The sequence below is a fragment of the Lactuca serriola genome, chromosome 2 (assembly GCF_051521515.1).
Source record: "Lactuca serriola cultivar US96UC23 chromosome 2, Lser_US96UC23_V15, whole genome shotgun sequence".
Taxonomy (NCBI): Eukaryota; Viridiplantae; Streptophyta; class Magnoliopsida; order Asterales; family Asteraceae; genus Lactuca; species Lactuca serriola.
In genome coordinates, this window is record NC_136409.1 from 161,125,609 (window position 1) to 161,147,640 (window position 22,032).

The 22,032-nt window shown below is 34.9% G+C and overlaps 2 protein-coding genes across 2 annotated transcripts; one reads left to right on the top strand and one right to left on the bottom strand.

Annotated features, from left to right (window-relative positions):
• Window positions 1–899: 899 nt before the first annotated feature.
• On the top strand, window positions 900–2,704 carry LOC145087189 (ras-related protein RHN1). The gene is made up of 7 exons (XM_079025104.1): window positions 900–1,063; window positions 1,157–1,234; window positions 1,348–1,515; window positions 1,883–1,931; window positions 2,112–2,185; window positions 2,277–2,370; window positions 2,454–2,704. Exons 1-7 carry the CDS (start codon window positions 1,025–1,027, stop codon window positions 2,552–2,554), a joined length of 603 nt encoding a protein of 200 aa, XP_078881230.1. The 5' UTR covers window positions 900–1,024; the 3' UTR covers window positions 2,555–2,704.
• Window positions 2,705–5,101: 2,397 nt separating this feature from the next.
• Window positions 5,102–9,401, bottom strand: LOC145089717 (uncharacterized). Its single transcript, XM_079028116.1, has 9 exons — window positions 9,284–9,401; window positions 8,524–9,086; window positions 7,054–8,442; window positions 6,650–6,974; window positions 6,313–6,571; window positions 5,990–6,206; window positions 5,520–5,878; window positions 5,278–5,412; window positions 5,102–5,207 (listed from the first exon to the last, which is right to left on the bottom strand). Exons 1-9 carry the CDS (start codon window positions 9,399–9,401, stop codon window positions 5,102–5,104), a joined length of 3,471 nt encoding a protein of 1,156 aa, XP_078884242.1.
• Between the last annotated feature and the right edge of the window lie 12,631 nt (window positions 9,402–22,032).

Here is a 22,032-nt window from a genome sequence, read left to right on the forward strand (position 1 = left end):
AATATGCAAAACTAATTTTATTGTATGAAATCAAAGAGGAATTCCATAGTACCTCATTCTTGATAACTGCAATCCATTTACCATGATCAACTGAAGTATATGGTCAATAATGTTTGTCTATTCATCGAACATGAAGAAATAATTATTAGCTAAAATGTTCATTTTTTTTAAACAACATCTAAAAAAATCAAGATAAGGTGAGCTTGTGTTATAAATTCATAGTACACTATGGTGGCATCAACATCATAGAAACTGATTTACTTATACGAAGAAATGATTACGTTTTTTGAATCTAAGAACCCGGTGATGATCGTTGCTAGAATTTGATTGTCGGGAGGAATATATCTGAATTGTTGTCTAGAGATAATAAAATAATATACCTTTGCTATTGTATTTTATATTTTTAATTTTGTAATCAATACATGTTTTAATAAATATATAGTATTTGAATTTTATGTAGACTTATCTTGATGAAAACAATTATGTGCTTCAAGTTAATGCATCTAATTGTTGATAACTTGATAAGGATTACGAGTTATCCTAATAAATTTGAATTTCAAACGAGGGTCATCTATTTTATTAATTATTAATAATACTACAAAATTCGATTCAAATGTCAATAGCATACAACTATAAATACATAATAAGAGTAATTTATTTATAAAAAAAAAATACGTAAATAAAGTCGTGAAATTACATTACATATAAAGTAATAATAATTTGAGACACGTTAAAAACCTTATCAAGGCTTTTATTATTAGCTAGGACTCTAGGTTAATTTATTAAAAAAATAATGATGATCTTTAAAAAGTAGAAATCTATAATATCACATGACATGGGTAATGTTCTAGACTAAAGCGTGTGTATTTAAAGACTTGTTTTATTCGTAATTTTGTTGCATTTACTCCACATTTTTAATATCGACCCAATTCCGTGTTTCAGCAATCAGCAAACCAACAACAATACACATCGCTTCTCTTTTGCTGCAAAAGAAAAACCTCTTTTCTCCCTCGATCGTATCAATATGGCGACGATCGGACACAATAATCTCAACGCAAAATTGGTAACTGAACTCCATCATCATCACTCGTTCTATTCCTGATTTGTTCTATTGTTTATGTTTGTTTGAAGCTTCAAGTTACGCGATGATTTGTAGGTTTTGCTTGGGGACATGGGAGCTGGTAAATCAAGTCTCGTGTTGCGATTCGTCAAAGGCCAATTTCTAGAATTCCAGGTTTGATTTTTGATTATCTGACTTTTTCCTCTTTTTTTCGTTGACTTTCTAGGGTTTGAACTTGGTGGTGGTTTCGGTTGTTGATTTCATCTGTTTGGTTGTTGTGGTGATAGGAATCGACGATCGGAGCGGCGTTTTTTTCGCAAACCCTAGCAGTGAATGATGCAACGGTGAAATTCGAGATCTGGGATACGGCGGGTCAAGAAAGGTATCATAGTTTGGCTCCTATGTACTACAGGGGCGCTGCAGCGGCAATCATTGTCTACGATATCACTAGCGCGGTAATTTAAGCTTACTAGAATCTTGTTCATATCTGTTTTCCTTTTTATGAAATTGAACTGTGGAGTCTTCATAACTTATCAGTGGATCATTCATATGGCTTGTTGAACTTGGAATTGTGGTGGTTTGTAGTAGTTGATACCTTATAGGATATAGATTTGTTAACTAAGAACACTTAACTGAGTTCAAATAGAATGAGAGTGCATGTTTCTGTTAAATTTTTTTCTTTCTTACATTGATATGGAATCATGTTTGAATTTCTAAATGCAATTATTAAAACATTCGCTTTTAGGTAATTCTTAGCATATCTTACTACTATTTCAGTTTGGATCACTGACTTTCACTTGCTGTTTTCCTGACTATGTTTAGGATTCATTTACACGGGCTAAAAAGTGGGTTCAAGAACTTCAAAAACAAGGTGAGCAGATTTCACTTCCTCCATAAATTTTTCAACTTTATTTCCATACAAAAACCAGTAGCCCTTTTCTTGGTTTTCTCCCAATTGATCTTGTTCACTTCTATATATTTTTTTTATCTTCTTTTTCTTCATTGTTCAAAATCTTGAATGAAGTTATATTTCATTGTGTGGGTTTTGCAGGTAATCCAAACATGGTAATGGCACTTGCTGGAAATAAAGCTGATCTTGAAGACAAGAGGAAAGTAACAGCAGAAGTATGTACCCTTTTCCCTTTTGTTTACATATAAGGGTATATATGTAATTATGTATATTTTAATTATCACATTTTCGAATTATGATATGCAGGAGGCACGTGTATATGCTGAGGAGAATGGTCTTTTTTTCATGGAGACATCTGCTAAAACTGCTGCTAATGTTAACGATGTATTTCATGAAATTGGTAAGGTTTTATAACTTGCAAATTTTAATTTAAATTATAAAGAAAAATTATTTATGAGATAATAATTATTGTGTTTGAAACAGCCAAGAGATTGCCTAGAGCTCAGCCTACTCAAAATCCAGCAGGAATGGTTCTTGTTGACAGATCAGCTGAAGGAGCTCGTGCTGCATCTTGCTGTTCATAAGTAATGTTTTAAAATTCTTCTTGATTCATATCGTTTGTAGTTGTTTTTTTCTTTTTTTAATATGTGTATTTGCCATTGAAAGATTACTTGAATAGCATGGAAATTTGATGTCAATAAAATGTTAAAGATGTAAGTTGTTCCTTTTGGTTATGATGATTTCAGATTAAAATTGAACATATGATGTTATGCTTCACAAAATGCCTAAAAAGAACTCACACGTGGTGTCATTTGAAAGAATACGTATTTGGGTATAAGATGGTGTTTTGTATATGAATTTTTTTTTTATTTACCAATAAAAACAAGTAAATAAATAAATAAAAGGTTTATGTATTATTTATTAAATAAACAAAGTAAATAAAAAAGTTTATTTATTAGAATAAATAAATGAGTTCCTTTAATAAAGTTGATTAATTATTTAATATAATTAATTATGAAAGCTTTACTAACTTAATGATTTGAAGGGAATTGAAAAGCACGTCCACTAGAATTCAATTTATAAGAAAAGGATCTATGGTTGCATCCCGGCCCCGGCTCCCGATTGATTTTGAGTTTTTTTTTTGGGTTAAAAAATTCTATTTTGGGTTAAAAGAAACCATTTTTCGAATAAAAAATAGTTATTTATAACAAAATTTTACATTTTAAAATAAAAAATGTGATTGACATCTCAAAAACATTATATTAGAAACTTACAAACATGATTTTTTATTGAATTTTTACAGCTCCAAATCAGGTTATTATTTATTATATTTATATAAATAATTTATATAAATATATATAATATCTTAAGAGGGCCATGGTGTTTTGGGATAGGATTGTCCACCCCAGCCCTTGGTTTTGTTTAAACAAATAACCTCATACATGTTTAGGGTCCCATGAGTTTTTTTTCACATCCTAAAGGGATTTTTGACTTATAAGGTAATACCTGAAATCCATAGTCCAATAAATGTGTTGAAATCCCCTTTCTTTCCCTAAAGGATCTTATGGAGAGATAAACTTAGACTCTACATATATGTTACAATTCCTATAGTTTTGATGTTTGTAACACACTATAATTTGTTTCGCCCATTGGTGGATATGTTAAACCGCTTTCCGCTTATGGTGGTCATTATTGCAATGATTTGAAGTTTACGAAAGTAATTCGAAGGTATGAAATTGTAAACATATTGTATTTAAATGTTTGTGTATGAATATATGAGGCATTTGGTCAAAAAATTAATGGTCAGGTGTCTACCGATGTAATAGAAATAAATACTATACAAATAAATGTAAATATGTTGCTATTTCTCAATTTAGTTCTGCTTACAACGTTTTATTTTCATTTTTCTTATGTATATGTGGAAATACCTTCCAAATTGGCAAGTTCTCTTTAGTTCAAGGGTCATATTGTCTTTCTAGCAATCCATGTCTCATTTAGTTGCATTGGAACTAAAAAGGGAACCTAAGTCTAAAATATGGGTGTATTAGGTCTAAAAAGGACTTGTTCCTGGAATACAATTGCTTCATTGTTAAAGGGTCATATTTGCCAATCTTGGCAAACCTTTATTCCTTTGTAGTGTAAAGCGAGCGTGCCATTTTCTAGAAGAGAAATATCAGACAATAAATCAAGACGTCTTCCTCTTCCCTTTTTGATCGACATTTCTAGGGTTTCAACCCTTTATCACCAAATCACCATTATATCCTATTGTAATCTCTTTTATCAAACTCTGTAAACACTGCAATATTTTAGTGGATTGGTTCTCGGTTTCATCCGTTCATGGGTTTTTTTTGGGATTTACTGTTTTGCTCAGTAATTTTCATTGCATGTAGTTAATTGTTGTTTGATATATTAGTCTTGTTCTGCTTGAACTAATATTGTTCTTGTGATTCGCATTCTGTTTGATGCATTAGAGTTTTTTTCGTTTTAGTGCAACCTTACCCTCTTTGTTTTACTACACGAACAAAGGAAGCCGATAACCAATACACTAAAAAATTGCAATGATTAAAAAGCTTGATCAAAGAGATTACAATGACCTATAATGGTGATTTGGTGACAAATGGTTGAAACCGTAGAAATGTCGATCCAAAAATGGAAGAGGAATATGTCTTAGTTTTTAACATGATATTCCTCTTCCTGAAAATGGCATTCACTTTAAGCTACAAAGGAATAAAGGTTTGCCAAGATTGGCCTTCAGCAATGAAGCAATTGCAATTCAAGAACAAATCCTTTTTAGACCTCACACAACAATTTAGACCTGGTACCCTTTTTAGACCAGATGTGACCAAATTAGATCTGGATTGCTGGAAAGCCAATATAGCCTTTGAACCAAGCAGAACTTATCAATTTAGAAAGCATATTTCAACAATATTGTGCTCTAGCTTTCTTTGAAAGTGGCACATAGTAGTACATTAATATGATTCTTAAGGCTAAATGCAAGAATATCAACATACATTCAAACAACGCAAAATGAACCAACCAGTCTTTTACGGCAAAAAAGGGTTGTCAAGGATTCTAAAAAAACCATATCCATCACCCAAAGTGCGACAATATAATGATCACATTCTTTAGATTCAATTCCTGAGGAGAATCAAGAGATTTCTTTCACCTTCACCACCTACTTCCTCTTCCATGAGATCTTGTATCACCATCCCTGTTGATTTTTCAATTACAGTCCCCCTTAGTTTACCAAACAAAAAGGACCTATATTAGCATATATACCCACCAAATACATGGTCCAAGGACTAACCAGACACTTGAAGCTCTTGATGATGATGATGACTTGGGTTGGTTCCTCAAGCTCAATGCCGCTAATTGATTTATCAAGGACCAGCTTTGATCGGTGTCCGAATTCATAGGCCATGTAACAGGAAACGTAAGGTTCCTATTCATGTTTTCAAAACAATAAGTTCTGTTTCTGAAATAGTATTCTAACCATAAATTATGACCAAAGAACGTATAGAAAAACAAACAAGTGGAATCATTACATACCCTTCAACACGTTTTTCCTTGCAACGGTTCATCATGTTTACAGTATAATTCCCATATACCTTTTCCACTAATATCTTTGCCAATTGTTCATTCTTGGTGGCTGGCAAAACATCCCAAATCTTTATCACCTGAATGCAAAGTGAATTTTGTACTACAATGTCTACAGCCCAAATCAAACACAAGTTTTGTGTTACTTCATACACCTCCAGAAGCATACTTGTTCCTTCTAGGTTCACTTTATTGTTTCCATCTTTTCGCCAGCCACTAGATAGCTTAAGCAGGATTGTAACTACTTCCTTACAAATCTTAGTGTCACCAAAACTTGCAATTGTCTCCAAAAACGTGTCATTAAACTTTACCTATCAAAAGTCAATAAAACAATATTACCATGCATGTGCATGAAAAATCTGTAAATAGCAAATCACAATTCTTAGTTACAATAGTATCAAGAGTCCTGTGAGCTTAATTACCTGCCATTTAGTGTCATTAAAAAGGAATGAATCCATATTGAACAAGCTATCAAGTTGACGAAGCTCAATCAAAGCACCCATGGCAGCTTGAGCCAAGTTTTTGTCTTCACTAACATTGTGAAAACAGCCACGATCCTTAGCATCAACAATCAAATCTCTCCAGATAGAGCCACTATTTAGCAAGGTTGATCCATTCCCCAAAATCCAGAGGCAGTATCTGTATAAAGCTCATATGTGATACATGAAAAGATCGATCATGCAACTATGGAGAAACAAAGATAACAAATTAAAAGATAAATCAGATAAGTTAATCAGTTTGTTACCTGGCTCGAGTTAATGCCACATTTGTTCTTTGATGATTTGAAAGAAAACCAACAGACCCTCTACCATTACATCTCACTGTGGATATAATAATTACATCCTCCTCACTCCCTTGAAATCCATCAACAGATCGGACGTTCACAGAGAAGTAATCTTCAGAGTCCATATACTTATTGCCAAGTTTTTCAAGTATCGCATTTACTTGAGCCTTATATGGTGATATGCAACCAACACTTACCCTTCGTTTTCTTGCAACAGATTCTGTGATGATATCGATAAAAGTTCAGTTATTGACTAAGGATGAGAGATGAAAAAGAGAGAAACATGTTACATGTATACCTTTATAGAGACTTGAAATAATTTCAGAAATTATAGCCACTTCCATGAGATTTTTCATGCTATGACTCTTATCAAACTCCTCTTTGGCAGAAGTTACATTTATAAATGAGTAGGACCCGTATATACTTCCTTGCAAAAAACTCTTCCCATAAGTGATCCTCTTCACATTCATACCATCCAAGATTTGTTTTGCATAAAACTTCTTATTTGGGAACTGGCTTATGGAAGGATGCATCCTGTATTGAACATTAAGAAGGTGTTTCTTATGCCCTAGTGATACAAGCCTCTCGAATAAGCTCCTTCCGAATTCAGCCTCCTCACTTATCTATAAAAACAGTGCAACAAATTATTTGTAAAATAGCACATCAACATATAAATAAACAGAAGGCATAACATTGTTCAACCTTGCTTTGCACCATGGCAGGGAGTTGTCTTTCATCCCCAACAAGGATTGCATGTCGAGCACCAACAAGCTGCATAGGTATAAGAGATTCACATTCCTTTAATTGAGCAGCTTCATCAATCACAAGAAATTCCAAAGGACTCATTCCTTCTGTATGCAAGTTGATGGAGCTTGATGCTGTGCAAAATATCAAACAAGAATTCGCCATACAAAATCTTCGAGTTTCAAATTCATCCTTCAAGTCTGGAAAACATAGGGTGTTTTGAAGGCATTTGAGTATTTGAAGACTTGCAATCCTGCAAGCATGTAAATTACTAATGCTTTCTTTCCTAGAATCATCTAAACCATTCAAGGCTTCTTTTAAGTCTAAATTTCCAGCAATTGTTTGTTTCAATGAATCTCCAAGACTCTGAAGAGAACTAACAAGTTCTACCATTTGTTTTGCTTCCTCAAGTGAAATAATAGATGTCGGCATATGTGTGTACAAGCTCTCAAGACAATATATAATATGATTTCCAAGAAAAGTGAACCCGTTTGTCACAAAATGCTCGAAAGTTAAAATATTTTCTTGAAAATTCTTCTTGTCTGATTTTTGCTTCGAAGGACCCTCATTTACATCCTCGTGTGTGGTTTCACTATTTGACAATTTCTTGTTCCCTTTCAAGGTACTTACAATGAGGGTCTTCCAGTTATTCTTTTTCAGTGCATTCTTTAACAGCGAGTCCTCTGATTTCTCTTTTTGATCAGGAATCAAATATTCCTCATCTTCATCTTCATCTTTATCTTCTTCGCTATGAGCTTTCTCATCAGTATCACTACTATCACTCTCTTTTTCATCACATTGTACCTTTTCCCTCAAGTACATGCGATACTGTTGCTCAGGATCTTCAAGGAAACGAATCATCCACTCGCTGCTACCTATCCAACCTGAACGTGGAGCTAAACAATCAGCAAGAATCTTGACACGAAACTCTAAGAATATTTCTGAAAGGTCTTTGAAATCATCGATCTTCATTCTTTCTCCATTCCCAAATAAAACTATATCTCCTAAACCATAAGTACCATATGGCAATGAATCCTTCACAAAGCTCAAAACTCTTTTGGTAACTCCTACAACTGCAATATTCGTAGGAGCACAAGTCAGGGTTCTGCATTTCATCCTCAGCAACATAAACAATAAGCAACCAATAGTTTTTGTCTTGCCAGTTCCAGGAGGGCCCCATATTAACTTAATTGTATTTTGATCACGATGTTTTCTTGCAGCAATGCAGCTCAAAACAGCAGCTTCTTGTGAACGATCAAGCTGAAATGATTTCAGAAATTTTTTAATCTTCAATAAAGTCAAGTCTTCAGTTGTATCAACAGAAAATTCAAGGTGACTTTCTTCAACCTGTTACAAAAAGTAAGTGCTTAGACTTAGAGTACGTGGTAACCCCATACATATTAAAATCTTGTTGAGTTTCATTCTTACAGAAGAAGAATCAGCTCGCAGCACTTTTTCAATGATCTTCTTTCTCTCCCCTTCTAGCTCCGCATGAAGGGCTTGAGAAATACGGATATTTGTTGTTAAGTTTGTAAGATAAACAACAAAATGGTTTACATTCATTCTACTATAACTCGTTACATCTTTCCGAATATCCATTTCAACAACTTCTGGAATTATTGGTTTCGATGATAAAACAAAAAGTTGGTAATTTGATTTGTTGGCCTTCATGCTTTGCACTAAAGCAATGAGGTAAGGCTTGTTTGGCCTCTTAAGATCATCGACAGATTTTGGCTTCACATCGGTCAAAGCAATTAGATCTCCAACCTCAGGTGAATAGAATCCTTGACGTCTCTTAAGCACAATGGTGTACAATAAGGCTTTGGGTAGCCTAAAATCTTTAGACTTTTTAATTTTAGTAACTTCGGCTGTGGGAGAACGGTTGACTCCTAGCATCTTTGACAGCAAGTCCGCATGTGTCTCCTCATAAAGCGGATAGACAAATGACTTGGTATAGTCGCTTACAGTTGGAAACGTCTTCGGAATCTCTGCTACCTGTTCAATTCATGGAAGTTCAGTGATGTGCATGCAATGCAAGGATATTATCGAACAATAATAAGAAACAAAAGATTTTTTTATGATGTGGATGTTCAAACTTATAAAGAACGTGTTTTTAGTCCATAAACTGTTTAAAGAAGTTCAGTCATCTAAACTGTGAGATTGAGTAGCTTATGAGAATTTTTTATACAAACCTTGCTTTTGTAGAAATTTTTGTTAAGCACATCGTCAAGTGACCAAGAAAACACCTCATGAATCAATTTTTCACCTTTGTTTTCAGATTTCTTCTTATCGGTATCTGTGGCCATGATCCTTTTCACACTTCGTTGTATGCCTTAGATTCTTCAAAAAACAAGTAGCAATACACAAGCAGTTATAAACAATGTAAGTAACCAAGAAACTAAGTGAATATTGGAAACTAAGGCTGTATGCATGCGATTCGTCTTTTAATCGGAATATGCAGAAATATGCATGTTTCTAGTGCAAACCCAAACAACAAAGAAAACAAGATAAAGATCAAAGAGTTCAAGCTGACCCTTAAGAGAAATTCGTGTATACCTCAGACTTCCACAGTTCTTGGTGCTAGAAAACACACACACGCATAGGAGACGATTATATTATTGGTATTGAAGAGACACGCCTTCTTTCCTGAATTCTTAATTAGAGAAGTGAATGAAGGGGCATGGACTAGGGTTACGGTTCCTAGAAGTTCAAATGATCTCTTCCATGAAAACGTTACATTTTCCTAGAAGTTCAAATGACCACTTCCATGAAAATACTTATATATAATACAGTGTCTTTTCTTGGGTTGTATTTTGTCAGCTTCGCGTTCCAATATTACTGATTACACTATAACTATATTTTCCATTTTTGGGATGTCTTAAGATGGTTTAATAAAAATTTTAGAAATTCATTTCTCTTTATCTTTGCGCCCTGTTACCTTCTTTTCAGCCCCTTCACGCGCAATCTAGACAACCTGAATTCTGAAATATATAGTAACAGCAAGAAATTCAACTCCGGACATGTGACCCACACTCCTACACATAAGGCTATCAGTAACCCCTATTAGCATAGAATTTAATTTTTTTTACTATTTAGTCCTAGTGTTTTAGGGGTAATGGGCAAGTTTGTCTCTAATACAAAAATATTATCTACAAACAAAAAATATACAGATTAAAAAAAAATTAATTACAACTAATTTTATTAAATGAAATAATAGTTATACCATTTTGTTGCATTTAATTTCATACCATTTTGTTGCATTTAATTTCATGGTAGTTATATTTAATTTCATGATAGTTTAACTAATAATAAAGTGTATTTTGTTAAAAAATATATTTATTTTTTAAAAATGAGTTATTATTTTGGGACAAGCAAAAAAAACATAGACTGTTAATATGGGATGAAGAAAATAATATTTAACTAGGACAATCTTTATGATATTATTTTATTATGTTTTTGGTTTCTAATCAATTTAAAATGACTATTTTACATTGTTTGATGTTTTTCTTGTTTTCCGTTTATTAATAATTTTTAAAATATAAATAGCCCCACTATATTCCCTTATATCTTTCCCTACCTCGTGTCTTTTCACTGTCCCACTCCCTTGTAGTCAAGTCGGAAAACTTGTATTCATCATATCTTCTTTGCAATTCGTCGAATAAATCTCCAAAAGCACCATTGTTGAGGAGGAAAATTTAAAAACCCAAATATCATAAAAGGAGGAATCTAAACTCTAATAGATAGAGGTGAGCATTTTAACCGGACCGGTTTCGAAGAGTATCATGGACTGTGGACCGGACCGGACCGGATGAGACTTACTGGGTCTAGGTCCTTGTTCGAGTCCAGGTCTGGGCTTTCCGGTTCTTGGACCTGTTTGGACCGGTACAACTTTACATTCATACAGTACAACTTGTTAAAATGCGTTTTTGTGTTTGATACAACTCGTTAAAACAAATATGTTATGGGTTTGATATATTACAACTTGTTAAAATGAATACTTTTTTGGGTTTGATACGGTACAACTCGTAAAAATGAATACGTTTCCGTTTCTTGTGTCATTTGTATCGGTCAAACTTTGATTATTTATACTTTATAATATTTGTTTGAGAGATTTTAACTCATTGAATATAACACTACAAACAAAAAAAAATTATAGTCTGAAATCATATACAAACTCTAAATTACACGTTGGAAAAAACAGCATGTCAATACGACATAAAATGAATGAGATATGCTTATTTAAAGAATTTCACAAACTATATAAGTTTAAATTTCTTGCTGAAAAACTTTGATATTTCATCTTTTAAGGATTGTAACTCATTGAATATAATACCAAAAACAACAAAATTATAGTCTAAAATCATCTACACAATCTAGATTACACGTTGAAAAAAAAACGCATGCCAATATGACTTAAAACGAATGAGATATTCTTGTTTAAAAAATTTCATAGAATACAAAAGTTTAATTTCATGCTGAAAATCAGAAATATTTCAGCTTTGACATCTCATCTTTGAAAGATTGTAACTCATTGAATATAACACAAAAAATAACAAAATTATAGTCTAAAATCATCTACAAACTGTAAATCACATGCTGGAAAAAAAACCGCATGTCAATCTGACTTAAAAGAATGATATATGCTTGTTTAAAGAATTTCACATAATACAAAAGTTTAAACTTCTTGCTGAAAAGCTGAAATATTTCAGCTTTGATATTTCATCTTTGAAGGATTGTAACTCACTGAATATAACACTAAAAACAACATAATTATAGTCTAAAATCATCCACAAACTCTAAATTAGACGTTGGAAAAAACTGCATGTCAATCCAACTTAAAAACGAATGAGATATGCTTGTTTAATGAAGTTCACAAAATACAAAAGCCTAAATTTATTTTAAAAAAACTGAAATATTTAAGCTTTGATATCTCATCTTTGAAGGATTGTAACCCAGCGAATATAACACCAAAAACAAGAAAAGCATAGTCTAAAATCATCTACAAACTTTAAATTACATGTTGGAAAAAAAAAACCGCATGCCAGTTCGACTTAAAACGAATGAGATATGTTTGTTTAAAAAATTTCACATAATATAATTTTTTTTAAATAAACCGGTCTAAAACTGGTTTTTACTCGAAACAGGCCAGACCAGACCAGTAAAAAAAATCGGACCGGTTTTGCTCAAATCCTAGAATCGAGAATCGGCCCGGGGGTCCAAAAAAATGATCCGGTTCGGTCCACAGGTCTAAATGCTCACCCATACTATTATGAATCAAACCTAAACCATCATCAACATAAAACCATATATGTGGAACTAGGAAGTAGCCCTCCTGAATGCACTCTGGCTGTTGCTGACTAGGCACTTAGCAATGTGAGCTAGCACTTCGCAAAGTGATCGAGCACTTGGAGCATGCACTCCACACTTGGAGCTTGTACTACTCCTAATGAGAATGTGTTGTAGCCTTCTTAAATGCACTACAGTTGTTGTTGAATGTGCTTATCCTACTAGATAATATGATGAAGCTTCCTGCATGCGCTCCAACTCAAGGTAAATGTGGCCCTAGCCTTGTAAATATGTTGCTTGCTTCTAAATGAGCTCTAAGTCCTAGAAAATGCACTCATTGATCCTAAATACACTGGTATGTCCTTTTGGGGGAGTTGTTAAATATGCCAAGGTGCATGATAGGTGGCTATGCACATCCTTCAAGGTTGAAGATTCTAGAAGCAATTTCATATATAGCGTCCCATGATTGGCTTGGTCCATTTAGGGCCTAGCTATATATGTGCATGGACCACCAGAATTATATCATTATGCTTGTCTATAAATAGTCACTCCCATCTCCATCAACATTTGTGCTAGATACGTACATGTATGAGTGGACATATTTCAAGAGAGTAATCATTGTGAGGTTGATGACATGTCTTTTAAACTAGTTTGTCAGCAAAAGAGATTGCGCTCAAGTAAGGTGCAACCTTTTATGAGTGGTTGTAATTTTTCTTGGAAGTTTAATAAAATCCCATTGCTCTTGTTCACCCGTATACGTAGGTCACATCGACCGAACCACGTTAAATACTATGTTCCGTTTTACAGGTTTTCAAGTACTAGTTTTTAGAAGTTTATTTTGTGTATTTTACTCAATCGTTTATCAATTGTTTGAAGTTGCTCAACTTGTTTTGTTGATTCCTAAAAGAATTTGCGATGTGACATTAAATGAGAATGCACTTTATAAAGATAATCTCTCATTGTTGCCTTCGGTAGAAGCAAGAAATATAAAGATAGAGATCAAGTGATGTTAGATGGGATTTTAGAAAAAGACATTGTAAAGCCTTCTAGTACCTCAAAGTATGCGAAGGTTCTAAGAAGATCATATATGCTTGGAGTAGTTGGTGTGAGTGGGAGCAAAGCCACTAAAAATGCATCCTCGGGGACTCCTTGAAGATCACCTTGAGAAAGGAGATATCCACTCATATATATTCTCCCTCAAAAAATTTCTTATTACTATCTAAAAATGGAGAACTATAAACTTATCAGGAAGCCTTATGGATGAAAGACTCCATATAGTGGAACAAAGAAATAAACGTTGAGTTGAGCTCACTTGACAAGAACAAGACTTGATCCTTGGTCAAGTTACCAACTAGGAAGAAGGCACTTTAGAACAAATGCATGTAGAACAAATGCATGTTCAGGGCCAATGATGAGATTGATGGGAGCAAGATGTACAAGTAAAAGGGTCCTAAAAAGGTAGGAATTGATTACGTACAGTGAAATTTTCTAACCATTTATGAAGATGAATACAATTTGAATGGTTATTGGAACTGCCGCTACATAAGATTTACATCTGGATTAGCTGGACATGACGCCATATTTCTTCGATGGTGTCCTTGATGAAGATAACTATATGGAACAATTATAAGGTTTTTAGATTTCTGAAAAAGAAAAGTTGTTGTGGAAGTTGAATAAAAACATGTATTGCTTGAAGCAAACATTAAGACAATGGTACTTGGATGTTTGATGATTTCATGAAGAGGAATTTGTACATGAGATGTGAGAATGATCATTGTTGCGACATGAAGAAATTCAAATTTTATTACATCATCCTCTTACTATATGTTGATGACATGTTGGTGGTTGGACCTAACACGTAGTAGATCGACAAGTTGAAGAAATGGTTGTCCAGAGAATTTGAGATGAAAGACTTAGGAGCTGCTAAGAAGATACTTGGCATGAGCATCATCTGGGATAAGGCTATAGGTACTCTAAAACTTTCCCAACATAATTACATTAAAAAAAATTATTAAAGAAGTTTAGCATGGCAGTTGTTAAGATGAAAATTACACCTCATAGGGGTTATTTGAAACTCTCCAAAAAGTAATACCTGAAGACGGGAAAAGAAAACAAAATTAGCTAAGGTTAACTACGCCTCAACAATTAGTATTTTAATGTATATGATGGTATGAACTAGACTAGACATTGATCACACAATGAGATTTGTTAGTAGATTTATGTCAAATATGGGGAAGGAGCATTGAGAAGGAGTCAAGTGGTTTCTATTATACTTGAAAGGAACTTCAGACGTAGCCTTATGTTTCGAAAGGCGGAAGGTTGTCCTAGAAGGTTTCATTGAGGTTGTCTTATTAAGTTGTGTGGATTCTGGAAAGAGCACAACATGTTATGTCTTTGCAATAAGGGTAATAACCATCAGTTGGATATCCAAATTACAAAAGAGAGTTGCTCTTTTAACCACCGTAGTAGAGTATATAACTATATCATAAGCTAGAGAGGAGCTCATTTGCTTGAAAAACTTCACCTCAAATTTAGGCATGGAACAAGAAGATTGTGTCGTACATTATGATAAACAAGTGTAGTACACTTGGTGAATAATGTAGTGTTTCACGTAAGATCGAACAAAATACATCAAGATTGGGTACCACTTTATCATAGAATTGAATAGTGATTATACTCTAAATCCAAAGAAGATCATGGTACGAAGAACCCAACAAACATGTTTACTAAGGAAGTGACCATTAGGAATGAGATGGGTGTTACACAACTTGGGTGGAAGCAGATTGGTTGATCAACCTTCAAGTGAAAGATTATTGAGTTGTGGAATATGATTCTCCATTTGACCTCATTGTTGGCACAGAGACCAAACATGGGTCCTTCTCTTAAAAGAGTGGGTGGAGGTCAAGGGGAGTTGGCCCTTTTAGGGGGTTGAGGGCAACGCCCGTGAATAAAATTATATTGGAGCAGTTCGTATTGTAGAATCCAAGGATTCAGGTGAATCTGCTACTACAAAGCTTCGGTTGTAAAGGTGAAACTGCTTGGTAAAGTTGTTGAGTGGGTGAAGCTTCAAGAGAAAAGATATATACAACAAAAGAGGTTAGCATAAAAAAGGTAAAGCTTTTGATGAAGTTAAGAGGATAACTATGAAGACTTGGATTGAAGCCAAACACAAACACCTAAGCTTATCCACAGAGAGCAAAGCTCATCACATGAGCTTCGCATCGATTTACATCATGCTTTGGACTTCAATGATCAGAAGTAGTCCTAAACTTTGAACTTCGGTTTGACCTAGTAACTTGGGGACCAAGTTTGTTATCATGCGCCAGCTCATGTTGGTGATGTCATAAGGCTATAGGCCCCAATCCAAATAAGATTTGATATGTCAGTAAGATTATAATCATAATGCAGAAAACTTGTATTAAGATTATCATTAAAATTTCTCTAGTTCATTTATGAATGTAGCTAGATTACTTCGATTAAATGAACCTCGTTAAATTCTTGTGTTCTTTATTATTATGTGTCTTTATTATTACGTTTGTGTTTATCAAAGTCCTTAATCCTAACCCACATTGTTGTAGGGATCATGTAACAAGTTCCTATGGGGTAAGGTCAAAAGGACGACCAAATCGAACAAGGCAATTAGCAATGGACATTTCAGTCAGAGTTACGCTGGAACTTTGATATATGTGTTTCCATCGGTATCCGTTGCAAACTTATATATTCCCACATTTTATAAATTCCAAATGCATAAAATTAATTAATAGATAATGAAACATTACCATTCAAATATCAAAATCATCAACGTTGCACATTCACATTCAATTTTAAAAGTAAAAAAGAACAACATTGACAAAAGTTTAATATTTTAAATTTCCTCCCTTCCTATTTTGCAATGTTGTGATCATCTTCTCCATTTCTTCATATATGGCATCAATGTGTCTTTGTTTGGCAGTTATATCTTGACGTGTGGCCTCTATTTCCTGAACTCTTGCATCCATTTCCTCACGCATTTCTTGACGTCTGGCCTCAATTTCTGCAGCTTTTGCATCAAGTTCTTGACGCTGTGCCTCCATTTCCTCACGCATTTCCTCACGCATACGTTCATATATAACCTGCAGTTACAACATTAATATAATTGGTAGATTTTTTCTAAGTGCAATGCCTTATTAAGAAAAACTCTAACAATATTGTAATATAAAGAAATGAAAGTAGGATGCTATAATGACTAAATGCAATGCTATTATTGTATTTTTATTTCTTTAATAAATTCTGTTTTAGTTCTTACTTTCAACTTCCAGAAAATGAAAGTGGATTGATATAAAGAACAAAGAAGTTAAAGTGCAATGTTATAACCCAATAGATTCTCCAAAGTACAATGGCTAAATAACAAAAAAAATGAAAGTACATAGCCAATAACTTTATTATTATTTTAGGATTAAAATATTCAACTACAATGGATCATTATGCTTCAAAAAGAAGTTTGGAAAATTGCATCATGTAAATTGGAAAGTAGATTCACCTGATAAATTTTGTGAAATTGAAGAACTTGACAATCTTTTAACTCATTCTTATTTGAGTTAGAAACAACACCAAAATTTTTTTGAGGTTGCTCTTTCTGGAATTACCACACAACTCATCATTGTCAATCGTCCTCCCCAAGCCTAAAAAGTGACATTCCACTATTTATAGTGTAAATAATAGAAATTGTCCTGGAATTTTGTATAAATTTGACCTTTACTGATACTTTCTGAATCATAACCAAATTTACTAAAATCAAGAATAATCAGATTCAAAACCTAAATCTGGTCCACATTTCATCAGATCTGTCAAAATTTTCTAATAACATATTTGAGCAAATAAACTTTTATCAATTACATGTATAATATAGTTTCTGTTTCAAAGCAAAGTAAATAAAGTTCTCACTGTATTTTTTTGTTCATTTAAGGAAATTAAAGCAGGATGCTACAATAAACAAAACAAACCTCCATGTTCTCTGGAGATGTTCCTGTACTTTGGGCTGCTAAAGACCCCACCAACAATCTATGGGTATTAGATACAGAACCCCATCCATATATTCTTCCTTTTTTTATGCCTCCACTAACATCACACCATAATTCAGTATCCTACAGGGGATGACAATTAGGATCATCTCCATACTTATCCACCATAGCTTTTTGATACCCATCTTATTATAGTGAAACCCTATAAACTACTATCATTTCATAGCAAAAAGAATTACAACTTACTTTTTACTTGACCACTTTTCCAAAAAATCAAAAAAACTATCGTAGTTTTCTCATCTTTTGGTGTAATGTACTCTTGAGTTAACTTGTTAGTGTGTGACCTTGCATAAAGTTCAAGCCCAGTAGGAGGCCTTTTCAAATTTGCTTGCTAAAAAATTTAGAAGTAATTAGACGTATAACATCTAATCATATATAGAAAAATAATTTTAAAACATTTTATAGATAATATCTTACGAGTCTGGCTTTATGTTGAGGAATTGAAATGGAACCACCACAATGTTTGGAAACTGATCCATCTTCCATTTTATTTTTGTTTTGTTTTCCAGATTCAGAACTACGTTTTCATTGTGATGTGTTCCACACTTTGTCAATCATATATACCCAATCTTTCTTCTTTATTCATTTTGGATTAAAATGTTTTAACAACGATAAATCTCCTTGTAGTGAGGCTTTGACATTTGCATCCAAGGCTTGTTGAAGTGAATCTTCACGTGCACTTTGCATTATGCCAGAAAAACGTTTCTTGTAGCTATTCTCCCATGCTGTGTAAACTAGTGATTCAGAACTTGGTGGCCATTGGTATAATCCCTACATGTAGATCATTTATATCATTAGCTTTAACATTGTAGAAAAAGATATGAATTATTAAAATAGAAAGATAAGTAAGTATAAACCTTAAAGTATTGCCATAATGCTTCACACCTAGTTGAGTCAACCTCTTTCCATGTGGTCCATGGGCCACGAACATAGTCTTTAATATATATGTCATCTTTCGTATGACTGAATTGTGATCTGTAAATCTTGAGAAAAGAAACAATAAACCAAATCATATTATTAGTTTATTACCACAATTTAAAAGTAATTATAGTTTAAATATATGCATACTCTCCATCACTATTGATGTCGATTTTCTTCCTTTTGGATGATGGGTTAGTAGACTCTTGTTCCATGACATTTGACTCTTCATCTCCTTGAGATGAATGAGAAGAAGATTGAGAAATGTTTGATCTTTAACTCCTTTAGATGAATGAGAAGAAGGTTGAACTTGAGAAGTGTTTGATTGAAATCTTTGATCATCATTGCATGACTCATGTGTCTTTTTATATCCACGAACACGATTACTACGGCGTGGAGCCATCATATAATAAAATACCTTAAACAAGTGGAATGCATGTGCTTTACAACGTTGTACTTTGGAAAAAATATAACTTCTAAATCGTATAGAAGATATGAAAAATGAAACTTAAGGTAAGATCATGACAATTCACTTCTATTACATTGATGAATTCTTATCAAAATTAGCTAAAATGTACACGAATTATAAAAGTGTCAACAAATTTTCCATATATACAGAATAATAGCATGTTAACAAATAAGATAAATTACACTAGACTTGATCAAAAAAACCAAATGACACAATCAACCAACAAAATTGTCAACCAAAATTTTTGACACACTTTTGTCCACACACTCTTTAAATACTTACCTATTAAGGGCCTTCGGTTTAGAGGGGGGCACATTTTCAAACAATGCTAGGGCAAGAGCTTTTTGGTAGATGTGACTATTTGAACAGAATGTGCAGAAATATGCATGCTTCTAGTCTAGCTAGTACATAAACCAAAGAAAAAGAACATCGCTTTGAGATTTTGGATGAACGTATGGGCGAGTTTCTACCCTGAGGGGTCGAAGGTCAGGTTTGCTTCTTAACTTCTGAAAGACAGAGCTCGAGATTGGTAGGAGGAGGTAGACATCGCTTTGAGAGGCGAGACCCTAGAGACGATGTCTTAAGATGAGTTTGTGACCTGGTTTAGGGCCGAGTTTCACCAGCTATTGAGGTGTAGCATTTGGCGAGGGAGTTTTAGGACCTTCGCCAGACGACTTAGACCGTGGCAGGGATCACTGCCAAGTTTCGGGAAAGGTCTTTGTTGGTCCTACAGTATGTAGCGGACACGGTGATAAAGAAGGTAGGGTATCATGATATGTTAAGGGATGACATAAGGGAGTTTGTGTGTTTGTCAGGGTGCGAGACCCTGAATAATATGATTGCAAGAGCCCGCGAGCGGGATATCGATTTGGAGCACCTCGGGAAGAGGAAGCTAGAGCAGACTCAGATCGCAGTGGGCCATGCGAAAAGGCCCAAGACTCAGGATTCATGATTGGGAGGCCATTAGGGTCGGGGCTGCTGTGCCAAGTGTGGGAGGAACCATGAGGGAGGATGTCGGGAGACAGATCAGGGATGTTTCAGTTGTGGTCAGATGGGTCATTTCAGTAGGGATTTCCCCCATGGGTCGGTTCCGATGTGTTTTCACTACAACCAGGTGGGCCACAAGAAGTCCGATTGTCCGATGTTGAGGGGTGGAGTAGTGAGTGCACCTTCTCCAGTTATTTTGAGGATCATTGACGGTCGAGAGGGTAGGTAGGATCCCCAATAATGAGGACCCAAGCATTCGAGTGTCAGTCGGGGGACGCCAGAGTTTTATTAGATCCTATCGCGGGTACGTTATCTTTTGTTTTCTTCATGCCTTATTATCTGTATATGTATGTGCTTTGGAATCATGTGTCGGTATGTGTAAGCATTTTCATTGGTTTAGTTCTCTATTATTGCATGGGTATATTATCAAGCATTGTTATATGTCATTTTTGCATGCCAAGAGTTATGATTTGGACACATTTTGTTGAGTTGGATTTAGTTTGTCCGGTTGTTGTTTTGGGTCGTTGGTGGAAGCAATTCAGGGGTATCACTTAGAAGATCGGTAAACGGATTTTCGTGATTAGTTCGTCAAAGAAGTAAGAGTTCAGAAGTGTTGTGTCTTTCAGTGGGGATGACGATCGTTTATGGAAGTACTTTTGGGTCCGATCGCTACCGTTACTAGGGCAGGAGCGGTAGTAAGAGGATGATGATGGTGGCCGTGTGGGCTTGTTCCAACATTGGAAGTGTCAAATAAATTTCAAAATTGTGTCGATGGAAGGCGGTTAGAATGCATAGATCCCTCGGTAAGTGGGATGTTGGGTTGGTCAGTCAGTTTCGGCATGGGACCCTATTATTCGTTGTTTTTAATAAGGATGGCATCGTGTAGTTAAATTTAAGTGGGGGAGCACCGATTAAATTTACGGGGATAATACTAGGTGTGGAACTAGGGAGAGTTTCACATCCTGTTTAGGAGGGAAGATGACTAAAGTGGCAGTCTGGATTGAGGTTACGTGAGGTTGGGAGTTCAGAAAATTTCTAGCATCTGGTTGGCGCATTCATTGTAATGTATAGCAGACACATGGATGGATCCATGTTGAGGGTTGTGTTAGGGCCTCTTTGCCTATTCTTGTCTTATGAAGGCTTTGGGGTTTGATGCATGAGCCAAACATCTGATTAGGATATAGACAATGTGGGTTGACTCATGATTGATCAAGGGTTGGTATGGTAGATGGAGAGCAAGACCATGGGTTGAGTCTATGGCAGTATGGACGTGTTGTAAGACTATAGGGCAGCCATAACAAAAAAATGGTGATAGGATGTCATGGAAGTGTTGTAAGTCTGCGATGTAGTCATAGCATTCACCAGATTGAGGTAGGGCATTGTAGGAGTGGTCGTCAGGCTGAAAGGGGATCAACGTATGCCTAATGCGAGGCCGACAGTATCATCGGAATATTTCTCCTTGTTAAGGGAGGAGGGTCATTGGGTCCGAGGCGAGGTTAGGCCTGTATATCACTCGATTGGGTGAGACATGTGGGTGTGGCCCATTCAATTGTACCGAGTAGGTGAGACTGTCAGTCTCAACGATGGATTGGGGATTTTACATCTCAGTTTAGTGGAAGGTCGTTGAGAAATCATAATATTTCGAATAAATGGAAGTGTAAATCCTTGGATTCCGGGACATGAGTTATGTACAGGGTTGGAAAATAGACAAGAGTCGCATTAGGAGTCGTCTTTGTTTATATCGAAGATCTTTTCATTAGCAAGTTATGGTTATGGAATCTGTCTGCCAAAATACTAGTTGGATAGTTCAGGATCAAAAGGATGATCTTCAGTTCAGATTGCAGTAAGAGGTCCTAGTGATTGTGTTTAGGGATTGTTCTACCTGTGTAAAGGTTAGGCATAGTTTTGGAGTTTCGGAATTATAACAATGAGGTGCTGGTTCTACAATTAAAGGATCAATGATTTGTTCACCATTAGGAGTATGAATTCTAATAAGGTTGGGTTCGATGGTAGCTTTGGAGGGTCGCTAAGAGTATGAGTCAACCTTTCGAGCGATTCGGGGAATCAAGAGGTATTGTTCGGAGAGTTTGGTTGGAAGGAGGGTGGTAAGGAGTGATTTCGAGGAAGAAATCTAATTCAAGTGGGGGAGAGTTGTAACACCCTATTCAAACCGTTTCCTAATTCGGAGTCGTGACTCGAAGATCAATTATCATAAGG